Source organism: Sminthopsis crassicaudata, chromosome 1, assembly GCF_048593235.1.
Source record: "Sminthopsis crassicaudata isolate SCR6 chromosome 1, ASM4859323v1, whole genome shotgun sequence".
NCBI classification, from domain to species: domain Eukaryota; kingdom Metazoa; phylum Chordata; class Mammalia; order Dasyuromorphia; family Dasyuridae; genus Sminthopsis; species Sminthopsis crassicaudata.
The window spans coordinates 376947811-376964369 of record NC_133617.1 but is presented as its reverse complement, the minus strand read 5'-3'; the positions used below and the strand labels follow the sequence as shown (position 1 = coordinate 376964369).

Below are 16559 nucleotides of genomic sequence, written 5' to 3'. Positions count from 1 at the left end.
TGGTCAAATCAAGGGTTGGGTATCACCTATTATCATGTCTATGCAATAGTCAATAAATATTTCATAAATGGTACCCAATTCATGTCACAAGAAGAATTACTATCAAGGTGGGAACCATTTCTGCTGTTTTTCAAATAGAATTGCATTGTTAAGCAATCCTGAGGCTTCTTCATTCTTGTTTAATAGTCTTAGAAATTGGAACAATATCAAATATTAAATAAAATTCCTAAATCTAAAATACCTGACTTGGATCACTTCCTCTCCTCGAATCCAGGTAAAACTCGGTGGAGGATACCCAGAAACACAACACTCTAGAATGGCATCTTTTCCTTCGATAGCTACCACATTGGAAGGTCTCTGCAGGAAAAACTGTTGTCTGTGTAAACCTGGATCTATGAAAGGAAAGGACAGGATCATCATTGTGGTGGGAGACACTGCAAAGATAAATGATATATCTGAAGGATTCCATCCTTGAAAGATATATTGATGGAAAGCAATGAGATAAAGTTGGGGGGGGGAAACTTTCAAAACACCAAATTTTAAGTAAAAATCTAATAGATTTTTCCATCTTCTACATCTCCATTTTCTTAAGACTTTCATTTCAATATATTTTGACAATATTGTATATGACAGAGAGTATACCTTCAAGGCTCAATAGTAATACCATTTTATGTATAAAAACATATTCACACTGTACATATTGCAGAAACATAACATATAGAATTGCATTAATATATGTCACAGATAAACTTTTAGAAAGGAGATCATTGATACAATAAGACAAAGGATATATAATTTTTGATGATGGAAATAGGAAATGAATAGCCTCAAAGCATGGACCACTGCCCAGCAAAATATGCCAAAGTGATACACTCTAGACAGGGATTCTGGGAAGCCAGAGAGAAGGATGAGATAGACAAATATAGGGGGAAAAAACCTTACAGAAGAGAAAAGTGATGTTCAAGGAGGTTAGAGTTAAAATTTGTTTTCCAATACTAAAGTTGAGAAAGGATCCTGTCTGTGCCAAAATGTTTGTGGCAGCTCTTTTCGTAGGGGCTAGAAACTTGAAGATGAATGGATGTCCATCAATTGGAGAATGGTTGGGTAAATTATGGTATATGAAGATTATGGAATATTACTATTCTATAAGAAATGACCAGCAGGATGAATACAGAGAGGCTTGAAGAGACTTACATCAACTGATGCTGAGTGAAATGAATAGAACCAGAAGATCGCTGTACACTTCAATGCTGTATGAGGATGTATTCTGATGGAAGTGGATATCTTCAACATAAAGAAGATCCAACTCACTTCCAGTTGATCAATGATGGACAGAAACAACTACACCCAGAGAAGGAACACTGGGAAGTGAATGTAAACTGTTAGCACTACTGTCTATCTACCCAGGTTACTTATACCTTCGGAATCCAATTCTTAATGTGCAACAAGAAAATTGGTTTTACACACATATATTGTATCTAGGTTATATTGTAACACATGTAAAATGTATGGGATTGCCTGTCATCTAGGGGAGGGAGTAGAGGGAGGGAGGGGAAAATTTGGAAAAATGAATACAAGGGATAATGTTATTAAAAAATACTCATGCATATGTACTGTCAAAAATTTTATAATTATAAAATTAATAAAAAAATAAAGTTTTTTTTTTCCATTTTGATTCTACCATGTATGTGATAATATAGAATCATAGAATATTAGAGTTAAAAAGATTCTCAGAGGCCATTAATCCAACCCATAGTAGATGGGAAAGGAAAGCCTTTCAGATATTTTAAACAATTAGTGAATCCAATCTCTATGTGAAAAATGCCAGTGATGTCAAAATCATTACTTCTTGAAGTAATCCATTTTTCCTTATAGAACAAAAACCTGTCCCTTTGTTACTTGCAACTAGTGTTTAGGTTGGTTTTCTGGGGCATGTTTAAACATCAGCCTATTTCTATCAGAGACTTCTTAAAAACAAAACAAAACCTTCAAGACAATTAACAATCCCTTCTGTGCCTATTCAGGCTAAACTTCCTCAGTCCCTTCAAATGATCCTCAGATTGTAGGAACTTGAGCTCCTATGCCATTCTAAGTCTTTCTTTTTGGGCATTCCCTAGCTAATTAGAGTTCTTCATAAAAAATAGCTCTCTACTGAACACAGTACTATAGGTAAGGTACAACTGAGATAGAGTAAATCAACCCTTTCACATTTTTTTTTTGGTCCATTGTCTTTTTGTTAATGTAATCTATGAGGATTACATCTTCATTCTGTTCACTAAGGATTTGCTATAAACTAAAACACAGGAGTATTTTCCACAGGAACTATTGCTAGTAAACATTCAGGAAATGTTTGATAAGCTATCTATGGAGACTAATTAAAGAACACAGCAGACCAGATGATGAAGTTAACAGTGGAATTAGTGATGTTATTCTAACGTATATCTAGTGAAATAAATGTGACATTTTCTGTCTTTTCACATCTGCTTTCAGTTTGTACAAAAAATAAGCTAAATTCAAAAGGACAGTAAAAGAATATTTAAGAGATGTCATTATTTTTTATTTTATTTTTATAAAACTTTTTATTTTCAAAACACATGCATAGTCTTCAATATTTACCCTTGCAAAACCTTGTGTTCCAAAATTTTTTCTCTCCCTTCTCCCCACTCCCTCCCCAGAGGCAAACAATCCAATGTATACATATATATATGCATATATATATGCAATTCTTATATATAAAAATATATACACAATTTTCATGCTACAACAAAAAAAAAACAGATAAAAAAGGTAAAAAAAAAGAGAGAAAACAAACTGCAAGCAAACAACAAATAAGTGAAAATACTGTGTTGTGATCCATACTCAGTCCCCACAGTCTTCTCTCTAGGTGCAGATGGCTCACTCCATTACAAATGTCATTCATTATTTTTGTTTAGATTTAACAAGTTTATTTAAAAATTATACCAAAAAGAAAATACACTTTCTATGCTCATGCTTATGTTCCAGACTAATGATTTCATTTAAAATAATTATTCTAAAAAGAGCTTCATAGGCTTCAACAGAAAGCCAAAGATATCTATAACACAATAAAAGGTTAAGAAATGCTGTTCTATGATTAATTTGCATTGTACTAAGAACTGGACATATTAAAAAAGCTGGATACTAAAAACAGTCTCTGTTTCCAAGGAACCAACAGTTTAATGGGGGAGAAAACATGCTAACAACTATGTATAAACATAAATACATATATACAGGCCTTTCCTTTAAGAAATGCCATTCATTATTAAAGTAATATTGCTGAAATTTTTTTTAAATGTAACAAAAAATCAAAATGTATTTTACATTTTTCTGGTGGAGGAAATACACATTTCTCCAGAAATAGTAGCCTTATAGGTCACAGAAATGTAGCACTTTTCAGCACTGCTTAAAAATAAAAAAGACAAAGTCAGATTCTATCTCATTTCAGGTTCCAACCAGGTATTTTGATGACATTAACTACTTCCTTTCCTTTCAAAATGATCTGGTGAGACGACTACAAAGAAATACTTTTGCAAGAACAATTTGACTTTGGGAGGTAATACCATGTTTCCCACAAAGTTAAGACATTCTTATGCCAAATCATCTTACCACTATTATCTGAACTACCCAAAAGAAAAGTAGCTAAGCAACTTCACCTGAAAGGTGAAGGTTTTCTTTCGATATCTTCCTGAAAGCAATGGAATCTCCTATAAATATATATCTCCCTCTGTTTTGGAAAGCCATTAGCCAACTGCTAGGTAGTTATGGAATGACAATTATTAAAACTCTTTCAGACTTCTTTCTTGATGTAATGACCTCCAGTCACACCTCCAAGAAGAATTTAGAATCTCTAGAGCCGTGGTCCTCAAACTTTTTAAATAGGGGGCCAGTTCACTGTCCCTTAGACTGTGGGAGGGCCGGACTATAGTAAAAACAAAACCTCTCACTCTGTCTCCACTCCTCAGCCCGTTTGCCATAACCCAGAGGGCTGCATAAAGGTTTCTCTGAAGTAGGTAGAAAGGTTTGTGTTTCTAAAAATCTTAGAATTAGAGATATATTTTAATTAAATTTTATACTTAAATATAAATATTTAAACTTTATACTTATAATATACTTTATACTATAAAGATGTGCATACACATCTTTAGGATGGGTCCGTGAGGCTAGAATCTCCATCTCTAGAACAGCTATTTTTCAACAGAATGATTTTCAGTTACATTTAGTATTTAATAAGTGGTAATAGGAATAAGGATAAGAGGCAAGTACCTTTACCAACTTGGAAGAAGATGGGGATTTATCTCAAATAAACAAAACAATTTTAATCCTCTCTTGTGACAAAACTAAGTGATGAGGGTTGACAGTTCTGGCTCCTAAAAATGACACTAGAATATGAGCTGCTGTCCTATAATCAACAAATTTGTAGCCCATTTGAAAGCAGATAAGATCATAATACAATATAGTCTGTTACATATAAATTTGCTCATCAACTTAAAATCAGTCAGAAGTGGACTTTTCCAACTGTGTCAGCTTTATATTTTAAAAAAAGGATATCAAATGGATTTCTTTAATATGAATCTGATGTAATGGGATTTTTTAAGGTACTCATTCTTTCTAAATTTGATTAAAAGAGATTGAGATTCTAAATACTAAATCCCAATTTAGCTTTCCTATTTGGGAGGAAAGGCTAGTCTAATTCCTTGACCTGATCTCACTGTTATACTTCATGCAGTGGAACTAATCCTCTTCTAAATTATATGTGAACAAAGATAGAGAAATCAGACATTAATGTGATACTGATCTTTCAGTACACAGAATACATTAAGGAATAGAACTATCCTAGAGGAACTTACTGCCTTCTTTCCCTGCTCCACCCCCCCCCCCCCCGTGGAAATTCAAAATCAGTTTGGTCCTATTGATAAGTACAAATAGTAATAAATAATAATTAACTAAAAGAATAATGCTACAGAAACTAAGACTCATGAAAGCAATTTTTCTACAATACCCTCAACATCAGTTACTTTTCTCCTGGAGAATATTTTAACATGAGGTTTTAAATCATTAAATTCTTTCTCTCTGTCTCTCCCCCTCTCTTTGTCTGTATGAGACTTTCTTTATATATATATATATATATATATATATATATATATATATATATATATATGTATATATACATACACACACACATAGAAAGTTATTTTTCTTCTTTTTTATTTCCACTGTTTAGATCATTATTCTGAATTGAATAGCCGACAAATTCACTAGCTATTGATAAGGCCATCTGTTTAGCAATCCAAGGCTTCAAAGTGTCTCAAACAGGCATGTTTTCATACTTTTTTCTCCCTCCCAGCCTCCCCCACCTATATTGGAACATGGACAGGGAACTTCTTGAACACATCCTCGGGTCCATATTTGAAGGCCCAGAAGTTTAGTCTCTGGTACTGAATATGAGGTTTGGTTATGGAAAGCAGGAAGCCTGGGTTAAAGCAAAATTGGACTTTGAAAGAAGAGAACCATAGTCCATGCCCTCCTCCAAACTTGCAGCATTCTACAGATAACAGGACTTTTCAGTAGTAACATGCAATCCCTTTCATTCTTATGGTTTCCTTGAGTGGAAAAATTGTTTTCCAACATCGTTCACTCTTCAGTTTTTGTTATTAAAGTCATGCCACAATGGAATATCAAGCAAGTTTTCAATTGAAAAGGAAAGGCCACTGCAGGCTACTGTGGAGCATTCTCTTTGATTTCTTTCCAGGCAGGAGAGTTACAAATTAATTTAACTCCACATAGCCGGTTTTTCTCTGTCTGCATGCAAGTTAGCCTACCATTCACCTGCTGGCTCTCTCACATCATTCCCTATCTAGGTCCATATTATGAAATTTAGCAATTACCATGTGTCTGTGGGTGCCAATGGGCATTTTCACAAATGATCAGAGAGGCAAACACCATGATGTACCTTCCTGTACATCAGTCCTTTCATCAGAAAACTATCCAGCAGGATCCCAAGCATCTTTATTTAATAAAGAAGTAGGGCTGGAGGGGAGGGGAAATCCTCCAATCTGGTCCTGTACCAAGTAACTATAAAGAGAGAGGGAGACAGGAATAGTTTTTTTTCACAGTGATTGGTCATCATCCTATGGTTATTTACCTAGCTTATTTACATCAATGTAATATGAAAATTAACATGCTGTCACTTAGACTATTTCTACATATCTGTGATTATTTCCTTTCTTCCTCCCCACATGTGGAGAAAGAGAGAGGGAGAGAAGAAAGAGAGAGAGAGAGAAGGAGGGAAAGAGGGAGGGAGGGAGGAATGGAGGGAGAAAGAGAGGCAGAGTGACAGAGAGAGAGAGAGAGACAAAAAACAGAGACAGAGAGAGAGAGAGACAGAGAGATAGGAGAGAGAATGATAGGGAGATGGAGACAGAGGCAGAGAAACAAAGAGAGTGAAAAAGAGAGAGAGAAACCGTGAGTCATTTGTAGGATATGTGTGTATATATAATATATAATATAAACAATATATGTACATAATATATAATATAAACAATATATGTACATGTATGTATAATCAATTTTATGTATTATATATAAATCCATATATGCATAATACATAAAATTATTATATAAATATGTATGTATATTGCACACATGCACACATATCATAAATATGTAAAATTAGAAACAAACTGTTAGTCTATTCTATTTTCAGCATATGTCTATAACTCTTCTGTCTCAGCAGTAAATTTTTTGTACCAATTTTATTTTGTCACTAGTTTTGAAGAAAATGTATTTATAGGCTATTTTTGTTCCTTCTGACAATAAAATTTTAGAAACCAAATGTTGCCATTTTGAGGAGTTAAATTTAGTGTAGGCTATCTAAAAAGTTTTCCAATTTATGTATATATGCAAAAAAAATTTATAAATACCATGGTGTTGAAATAAATTCCAGGTCTTACTTAAAGAGTACCTCATACATAGAGGCAGGTAGAAAGTACATTGGATTAAAGTACTGGACTTGGTGTCAGAATTATTGAAGTGAAATTTGGTTTTTGTCACTTATTAGTTGTATGAGGACAGTAAGCAAGTTGCCTAACCTCTGCCTTAATTTTCATCATTTATAAAATGCATATTAGAAAAAATACTTATTACACATGGTTGTTGTAAGGATCAAATGAAAGAATATTTGTATTTAATCCACATAATAAGAAGTCTACCCTACTTCCCCCAGCCCTAGTGCATAAATGACCATGCATAATCCTGGGCATTCTTTTTAAAAAAGGGACAGGGAATTTTCTGAAGAATCCTCATAGGGGTGTGTGTGTGTATTGTACATGTTTCCATGCATGTAAAATGTCGTTTGTATTATATCACATTTCTGACAAAACAGTTTTGATGGGATGGTAACAAACTAAGTTAAGTGTAAACTGTTAAGGAAAGAGTAAATAAAGAAAAAGTGGAGTTAATGACTATAGGATAAGACTTTAAGGGATTTAGCCAGTCATATCAAAAGAAAAGTTTATAATCAAAATGTAGTATGGAATAATTTTAAAAATGTATGTGACTGTTAAAAAAAAGTAAATGAGATTCTCATATCTTTTGACCCAAAGATCCTACTGCTAAGTACATACCTAAAGAGTTCAGTAATAAAAATAAATATCATATTATAAAACATTTATAGCAAACTTTTTAAAAAAATAGATACCTATTTGGGGAGTATATTAATGTAATGGGATAGTGTTGTACAGTTTTAAAAGGATGACTATTAAGAGCAGAAAAACTCATAGGATGGCATGAATTAATACAAAGTGAGACAAGCAAAATCGGAAAACTGTGCGTCTGGGTATAGTGTACAAATGTAAATGGAAAGAACAAAAAAAATTAGAATTAAATGTATAATTATGATGACTAAATTTGCCTCAAAAAAGATACAAAAAAGAGAAAAATAGACAAATAGATGGGTGGGTGGAGCAGTGTGGTATAGAAAGCAGAAGCAAAACTTAGAATCAGGAAGCCAAGGTTCTAGTTCTATCTCTGACATATAGTGCCTGTAGCTCTGGACAAATTATTTAATCTCTTTATTCCCCTAGATAAGCCTCTAAAAATAAATCACTTAATCAATAAAAATGTGTATCTACAGCAGAGTAAGAGAGAGAAAAAAACAGCCAAAGAATATAAAGGCAAGACAGGAAATATATTCTTATTAAGCAATATACCAACCTAGAATCATTTTAGTAAAAATGTATGTAAAATGATTTTCAGTAATAAAATAAACTATTAAAAAAAAAAACCTTAGTAAGTCCAAAAGTAATAGAACTCAAATTTAGTGGATTGCAGGTAGAGCAATAGATTAGACCACCAAATGATCAAATAAATTCAATTTGACTATCAAGAAGCCTGAAATAGAAATTTGAATGGATATTGTTATTATTTTAGCAATCATGTACTCAAATCAGATTGATAATTCAACAATCCAATCTACTGCTTGGCATTTCAACTTTATTATAGCTGAATAAAGTAGACTCTATTGTCATAATACATGTCCTGTGATATGAACTCTTAAAAAAGATTAACTAGTTATGCATCATAAATAAAAGTTTACATAACGATTATTCCACAGAATATATTGGTCAGTAATTAATTAATCTGAAATGCTATGCTCTTAATGGTTTCCTTCTGCCTTGTTCCATTGTTGTTTTTCTCTGTCACTGTCTCACCATCCTTTTTCTAATCCTAAAAGTTTTTTTATACTCTGCCTTTTTTTCCCTTCTCTCTATATATTCCCTTCCTAGGCAATTACTCAAGCAGATATTTTCAACATTACTTTTATGCAAATAACAACAAAAAGATATCTCTTTCTCTAGCCTTTATCCCAAATTCAAACTCCACAATATTTCAAACCAACTACAGTATATCTTTTTAATAATATATCATCAGTAAGAACTTCAAACAATTTGCCCAAATTTCCACTTAAAAACAAAAACAAAAAATAAACAAACAAACAAAAAGAAACAACTAGTCTTCCTTTTGACTTCACTAAAGGTACCATCATTACCATCCTTCTGGCTTCCCTCTTTAAAAGTTTTATATTATTTGACTATTTCCTCTCTCTCATTTCTCAGATATAGTCTGTTATTCAACTTGTGGATTTTATGTCAGAAATAGATTTCTTTTTTTTTAATTAATTAATTAATTGATTGATTAATTTTTTTATTAATTTTTATAATTATAACATTTTGTTCGACAGTACATAATTCATAGGTAATTTTTTACAACATTATCCGTTGTACTCCCTTCTGTTCCAAGTTTTTCCCCTCCTTCCCTCCACCCCCTCCCCTAGATGGTAGGCATTCCCATACATATTAAATATTTTATAGTATATCCTAGGTTGTCAGAAATATATTTCACTCATTCCTTGCTCTATTTCTATTACTATCACTTTACTAATCCCAAGCACCTTTTCACAAGTATCTACTCTCCCTTGTCTTTATTTAACTCTCCATACTACTATCACGTTTATTTTATAAGTAGATATGGTCAAGTCACTCTTTGCACAAAAACTTTAATGACTTTTGCCCAGTCATTATTCAAATTCCTTAGCTTAATATTCTAAACTCTCTAAAATCTGGTTCTACTTTACCTTTTCATATTTACCTCCTCCTTCCACGAACTCTGAACACCAATGAATCTGGACCATGTGATGAACCCAATATTCTCTAAACTTTCTAGCTTGTGTTAAATGATGGTATGTGTCACCAGTACAGTTTCTCTTCCCTATTGCTTCAACTTTTCTTTTGGTAGTTTCTTTCCAATTATGAGAGTCTAATCTAAAGTTTTCTTTATCCAGGGAGCTGTTTCTGATGCTTCCCAATCACTAATTGCAAATACTTTCAAATATCACATAATATTTTGTATATTTACACATGATATGACACATCCTTCTAACTGATGATTATCTCCATAAGTGCTAAGATTCCCACATTATCTAAGTTTTGTATCTTCTGCCTCTGCCTTGCATATCCCTCTTTATACAGTAATCATTTAAAAATATTTCTTCAATTAAATCTATCCTCTCTATATTTTCTACATTTATTATAAAGGCTCCTAGTGTGTTAGTTCTATGTAAATCTTCTTACATATTCAAATATTTTAGAACATTAATAGACAAAATTATTAACACTTAATATTAATTTATTTAAATTAAATTACTTTAAACTTTTCCTAGCTTCAAAAAGGAGCACATAATCCCAATAATAAAAAAATTGTCTATTCTTTTGGAAAACCACCTATTTATTAACAATCTTCTATAATTTAATCAGGTACTGAAATTAGGTGCTGACAGACTGGAACAACTCATTAGCATTCTAAAGCAGACAAATGGTAAGCACAAATGTTAGAAATGAAAAATTGATCTCAATCACATAATGGTCTTGGACCCATCTTATAGAAATATAAATGACAACATGCACCTTACACACCCTGATCTATGCACACCTTTGTAAGATCATCAAATAAAAGGGAGAGTTCTTAAGTGCATGTCTCCCTATTCTTTGCAGTCTGTTCTGTACTGTTGTATATCAAGTGCCTGGCAAATATTCAATGCTCCAAATTGGCAGAGGAAATTATGTCTTAAATGAAAGCAATAAAGTAATCAAAACAACATTTTAATAAGTGTGAAGTTTATTATTTTTTATTTGCAAATAGAAAAGTAGCCATTTGGTTAGATAATGAATTTTACAACCAAATATAGAGGTAACTAACTAATAAAGAAAAAGGTTCAAAAAAGTGTGTATTTACTTAAATGTGCAGATTTGGAAAAGTCCCTAAAAAGAAGTGGCATGTGAACTCAGATTGCATGACAGATCAGCATTACAAGATCCTAGATTTAGGATTGGAAGGGGTTGTGGTAGCCCTTGATTTTTACTGCCTCATTTTTTACTTGACACTCTAAGAAGTTGACCCAGACATGGTAGCATCTGAGACAAGATAGGAACCCAAGTTTTCCTGACTCCAGCTCCAACACTTTACCTACCACAGTAATAAGCTATTCTCTTGCCTACTGCCTGGTAAAGGAAGTGTATTCCCAGAATGAATAAACACACAAAATAAACTCTCTACCTCACTCTCTTTCCTTTCCTTGCTCCCTTCCTTCCTCCTCCCTCACTCTCTCCCTACCTGTCCCTGTCTCTGTTTCTATCTCTGTCTCTCTTTCTTAGTCTCTTTCTCTATATCTCTCTTTGTCTCTGTCTCTGTTTCTCTGTCTCTCTGTCCTTTCCATGTATGTGTAAAAAGATCTGTCTGTCTGTCTATCTATCTTTACATATTTAGAGAATAGTGGACATTTTACCTGCAAAACATATAGGTATATTAAAAAGTTCTCACAAAGCCAGAGATAAGAATCTGAGCTTTGTCCATAAATTGATGGGGAACTACCAAACATTTTTGAGTAGGATAGTGACAAAATGTGAGTAAACTTTTGGAAAGACAAAGTGGGCATCATTGACTAAAATGGATTGAAAATGAAACTTTGGAGTAAGGCAAAAAAGCCAGGACATTATTATAGAAATCCAGACAAACTACCTTGCTAAGCAGATAGTTTCTACTTAAGATTAGTTATCTCCTGTCCTAACTAGAACATGAATACATTTGATGTAGGAATTAAATACCAACGACAAACATAAAGAACACCTATCCTCCCCTCAAAAAATTTATTAGTTCATTGGAGGTGGCACATTTCTTTTCAGTTTGGGCCTGTTCAGTTTAGAAATACTCACAAACACAAATACATATATGAGTTTAGTAAGTAACAGGAAATATCAAATACTAAAACTAATTTTTTAATGAACAGCTTATGACTGATCTACATAATAATCTCTAAAATTTTTTAAGTGGAATAAACTGTCAGAATTGTTTATTTAGTTTGTTAATAATAAATCTATATGATAAATATTGTATTTGGGGCTTTGATTCTATTTATTCTAATTTTCTTCACTTCCTATAACCTTCCCCAGACTATTTACAAAATACCTTAGATGCTAACTATTGCTTCACTTGTGCAACTTTTAATCTTGTGTTCCAACCTTCATGTAATATCTGTGAAAAACTTAACTGTTTGAATCAATGAGAGGATTTGGAAAATGTTATCAGTGACATATCCGCAAATAAAATGGTTGCATGTGCTTTCCTTGTTTCATTCACATAAGGTGAATATGTGGCTTAAAATGCTTTTTTTGCCTTTAAAGGACCCAACATGTTCTCAATAACACAGAAGCCTATCCACAAGGTATGAAAATAGGAGAGGTACTTAATTATTGCTTAGGAGTTTTTTCTCCATACTAGTGTCAGGGAAACTACCTTGAAACTATCCTGGTAAATAAGAAGCACTATCGTATAGCAATAAAAATAACTACAATTTTTGTCATTTTGAATTTTCCAAGTGTTTTACAAATATTTCATTTTATTCACACAACAATCTTGGGAGGTAGATGATATTATTAGCCTTATTTTAATGTTGAAGAAACTGAAGCAGATGGAATTTAAATGACTTGTACAGGAACACATGAGACTAGATTTAAATTCATATCTTCTTCACTCCAATTTCAGCATTCTATTCACTATGTCATATATAAAAACTTCCAAAATAAAGTATGGAATAAAGTTTTTATTATCAATAGCAAAGATTATAGACTAAGCATTGTGTTTAAAGGTTTTGAAATTTATCATCATATTTTAATTACAGTTAATTATAACAACTAATTTAATAAAATACACATGAGATACATGTTATATTTTATAGAAATATAAACACACTATGATGGTTTTGAAAATTACCATCACAATTTAATAATAACTAATTGTCTATATGTGATTATATGGTACTTAATTATATATTGCGTAGCATGTATATCTAACACATATCCCATATGTAATAAGAATTTTGAAAATATCATATTAAAAAACTAATTGTATACATATAAATATATGCATATATGTATGTGTATATTGTATATATGTATAAATATATATATATACATAATTTTTAAAACTCTCACAGTGAATGAATCTATAATGCATAATTACCAAGTAAATTTATTTAAGTAAGAAATTTGTATTTCCCAAGGAAATTTATTAGTTTGACAGAGAAAAAGAATGAAAATGTAAGTAGGTATGAGCAATAATATTGAATAGAAGATATTCAGCAAAACTGGTCTCTGGAGCATATGGTTTCATATTCTACTTTAACTTTCAAATGCTACCCCTTCAGTTAGCCCTGGTTCTGCCCATTACTCTTGACTCAAAGGAAAATCCTTTGATGACTATAGTCAATCTTTATCACACCATTCACCCTAATGACTTTTCTCCCAACTCCTATAAAATATATTATCTGAACAATATTATATGTACTTAGTACCAGGGAATAAAGCAATAATTTGATTATTTAGGGGACTAAACCAAGTGAGAAAACTTCTTTTTCCAATGTAAGTCAGCAGCAATGAAACTAGAAAACAATGAGAGTTCCAATGATTTATCCAAGGCCACTCAGCCACCGTATGTCAGAGGATGGTCCTGAACTCAGATATCTTTGGCTTCAAGGTCACCTTCCTGTTTGTTGCACCATGGCCACTACTTATTACATTATTAAATTTTTCCTTTTTCCTTTTCATTTTGAGTTAACAGATACTGTCTGTATCCCCAACTAGACTATATACTAATTGAGATCAAGGAGATCCAACATTCCTCCTCATGTTACCAGTGCTTAATGTAGAACAAGAAATAAATGCATTTTTCTTTGTTCATGTGGTATAGCACATGTATCCCCTTTACATATATGTATTCCCCTCACAAAGCTTATGCTATTTATTTCAGCACTTGTCTGTTAACATCAGAAAAAGAATACACGTATTAAGGGCTACCCTTTGTCATAAATGGATGCATTACTAAAACACTGTGCAAGCCAGTATTTGTTTTTTAAATGCTTTCTAAGGAACAGTATCATTTTTGTTTTGAGAAATAAAATAAGACCACATTTGCTAACCAATTCAAAAAAACACACACCTGTGAGTAAATTTGGGACCATTATTCTCTTGATCCCCTGGGATGGAATCCATTGTAGGTATTAAGATTGTGCCCTCACATTAACATCACAGTCTGACCATATATTCAACAGTGGCTTGGTGCCCTTTCCAATAGACTCCCAAGAGCTAATTATTAAATTTTCAATGTTAGTACTTATATATTAAAAATCAGCAAATTTTAACTCAGGGCTTACTTAGTTGTTTTTTGATTATCAAGTCTTATAAAGGTGATAGAATGTTAATAAGGCTGATTACACTTAAAGGTATGTCATGCCTACTTATTTTAATTAACTATTTTATTAATCACTTATCAACATATTCTTGCATACAACTCCTTGGTTCTAAGAGTTGAACAGTTCTGAGCTGTGGCTAATTCTAGTTTGGTTTTCATTTCCTTTTACATAATGTCTACAGTTATGAATTTCCAGTATAATTCACAATTACTTTAATGTTTGAAAGCTAACTTTAGATAACCAACAGACAACCCTGAAAGGTAGATAATTTAACTCATAACTGAGTTAAATTGTCTGTATTTGGTACAATGATAAATAAATGATTTGTTCAACTTTTTTTGTTTTGTTAGATGTATAGTTGGTTATATAACTATGACTGAGAAAAAATCATATAATTCGATCAGACTAATCAACTGTTATTTTTTTTAATCCCAAGGCAAATTGCTTGTCTGATAGAATTGACCTATCATTTGATTCACTCCACTGTTCAATTCAATCAAAATAGCTTTACCATTTGTCATATATAGATAAAAGTTTCAGAGACAGGTGAAATTGATTGAAATGAATAACTTTTTTGACTTATGTATACATACACATCTTCTTTCCCTGTCATTTCAGCCTTCTGCCTAACAAGGAAAGACTTTATTTGGAGAACTTCCAAATTATCCCTTCTCTAAATACTTACTTTGAATTTTCTTTATCTTTTTAAAAATAGGGCTTGATCTATTATTTCTTTGGTTTAAGGAACTCCGGATGAAGAAACTATGTCAATGGTGACCAACAATTTAAAGCCTTAAAATGTTAACTGGACCACAAAGAGATTAAGTAATTTTTCTTAGGGTAGTAAAGTTAGGATGTATCATAGGAAGGATTCAAACCCAGGTTTTCCTGACTGGGAAACTAAGTCTCTATCTACTATTACCATATTGCCTTTCTGGTTCAGTTTTTTTTTTTTGAAATCAGGTAAGAAAGATATTGCCTTAAGACTGTCCATAGTTAGTATTATAATATAAATTATAACTGCTTTGAAATATGCTAAATTGAGGAGGCTGAATTATATGAAAAGATCCCTTTTCGCTTTAGCTCTATATTTGGAGAAGATGTGGCTACCTTACAGTCCTTTGATAAGGGCTCCCCTCCCCTCTCCTAAATGTCTCTCTCTCTCTCTCTCTCTCTCTCTCTCTCTCTCTCTCTCTCTCTCTCTCTCTCTCTCTCTCTCTCTCTCTCTCTCTCTCTCCTCCCTCTCCCCCTCTCTCTGTCTCTCTGTCTTTCTCTGAATCTATCTCTGTTTCTGTCTCTCCTCTCTCTCTCTTTCTCTCTCTCTCTCTCTCTCTCTCTCTCTCTCACACACACACACACACACACACACACACACACACAGTGCTTCTAGTAATCTTGATTTGCAATAGATCTGCAATAGATGAAAAAGTCCATTAAAAATCTATAATTGACCAAAACAATACATAAATAATGGATTTAAGTAGATGTGTTGACAATTACATATAAATATTTAGCATTAAACTAGGGTGAGTTGTACAACGTTACATTAGGAAACTTCCAGAGAATAAAATGCATAAGTGTCTGAGGAAGAAAAAAACAAGTTACCTGATAAAATTCTAATTTCTGCTTCATTTCCAGTTCTTGAGCTAGCTGGATTTCTGGCAAGGCATCGATAGATTCCATTGTCTCCTGGTTGAAGTCTACTAATCTGTAAAGCTCCAGAGGGCAATATAACTATCCGAGAATCACCAGGACTCAAAACTAGGTCTTCTTGGTTCTTCTGCCAATGAATTGTTGGCATAGGCTCCCCTACAACCTCGCATTTTAGTAATACTGTATCTCCCATGAAGGCTGTAACAGATTCCGTTTGAGAAAGAAACCGCAATGGCCCTAGGAAACAAACAACAACAAAAAAAAAAAGGATGGTAATTTAGATAAAACACAATTACAATATGTATATATTTTTTAAAATGTGTTTTTGATTAATTATCCAAGCTAAATAAGTAATACTCAGACCAATATTGTGGGGTCATAGAGAACACAGAAATATCCATTAATGAAGACGGTTACAAGGAAAAAAACAAAACAAATATTTTCCACAAAGAAAGCAACTGTCAGAATTACTTCTGATATATTTTCATTGAGCCAAATATTTAACTTATCATATCTACATGAGAAAGGGGTTTCTATTCTACAGTGAAAAAAAAAAAATCCTAGAAATCATGACCTAAAAGTGAGGAAA

General features: G+C 32.5%; 1 protein-coding gene across 3 annotated transcripts in view; it reads right to left on the bottom strand.

The window, feature by feature from the left end:
• Positions 1-16559, bottom strand: part of DCC (DCC netrin 1 receptor) — a 1370610-nt gene that overhangs the window by 712501 nt on the left and 641550 nt on the right. For all 3 annotated transcript variants that reach the window (XM_074279384.1, XM_074279385.1, XM_074279386.1), the window contains exons 3-4: positions 15923-16207; positions 242-392 (exon numbers count right to left, since the gene is read on the bottom strand). In XM_074279384.1, coding sequence (XP_074135485.1) covers positions 242-392; positions 15923-16207 — 436 coding nt within the window. The remainder of the gene's footprint in view (positions 1-241; positions 393-15922; positions 16208-16559) is intronic.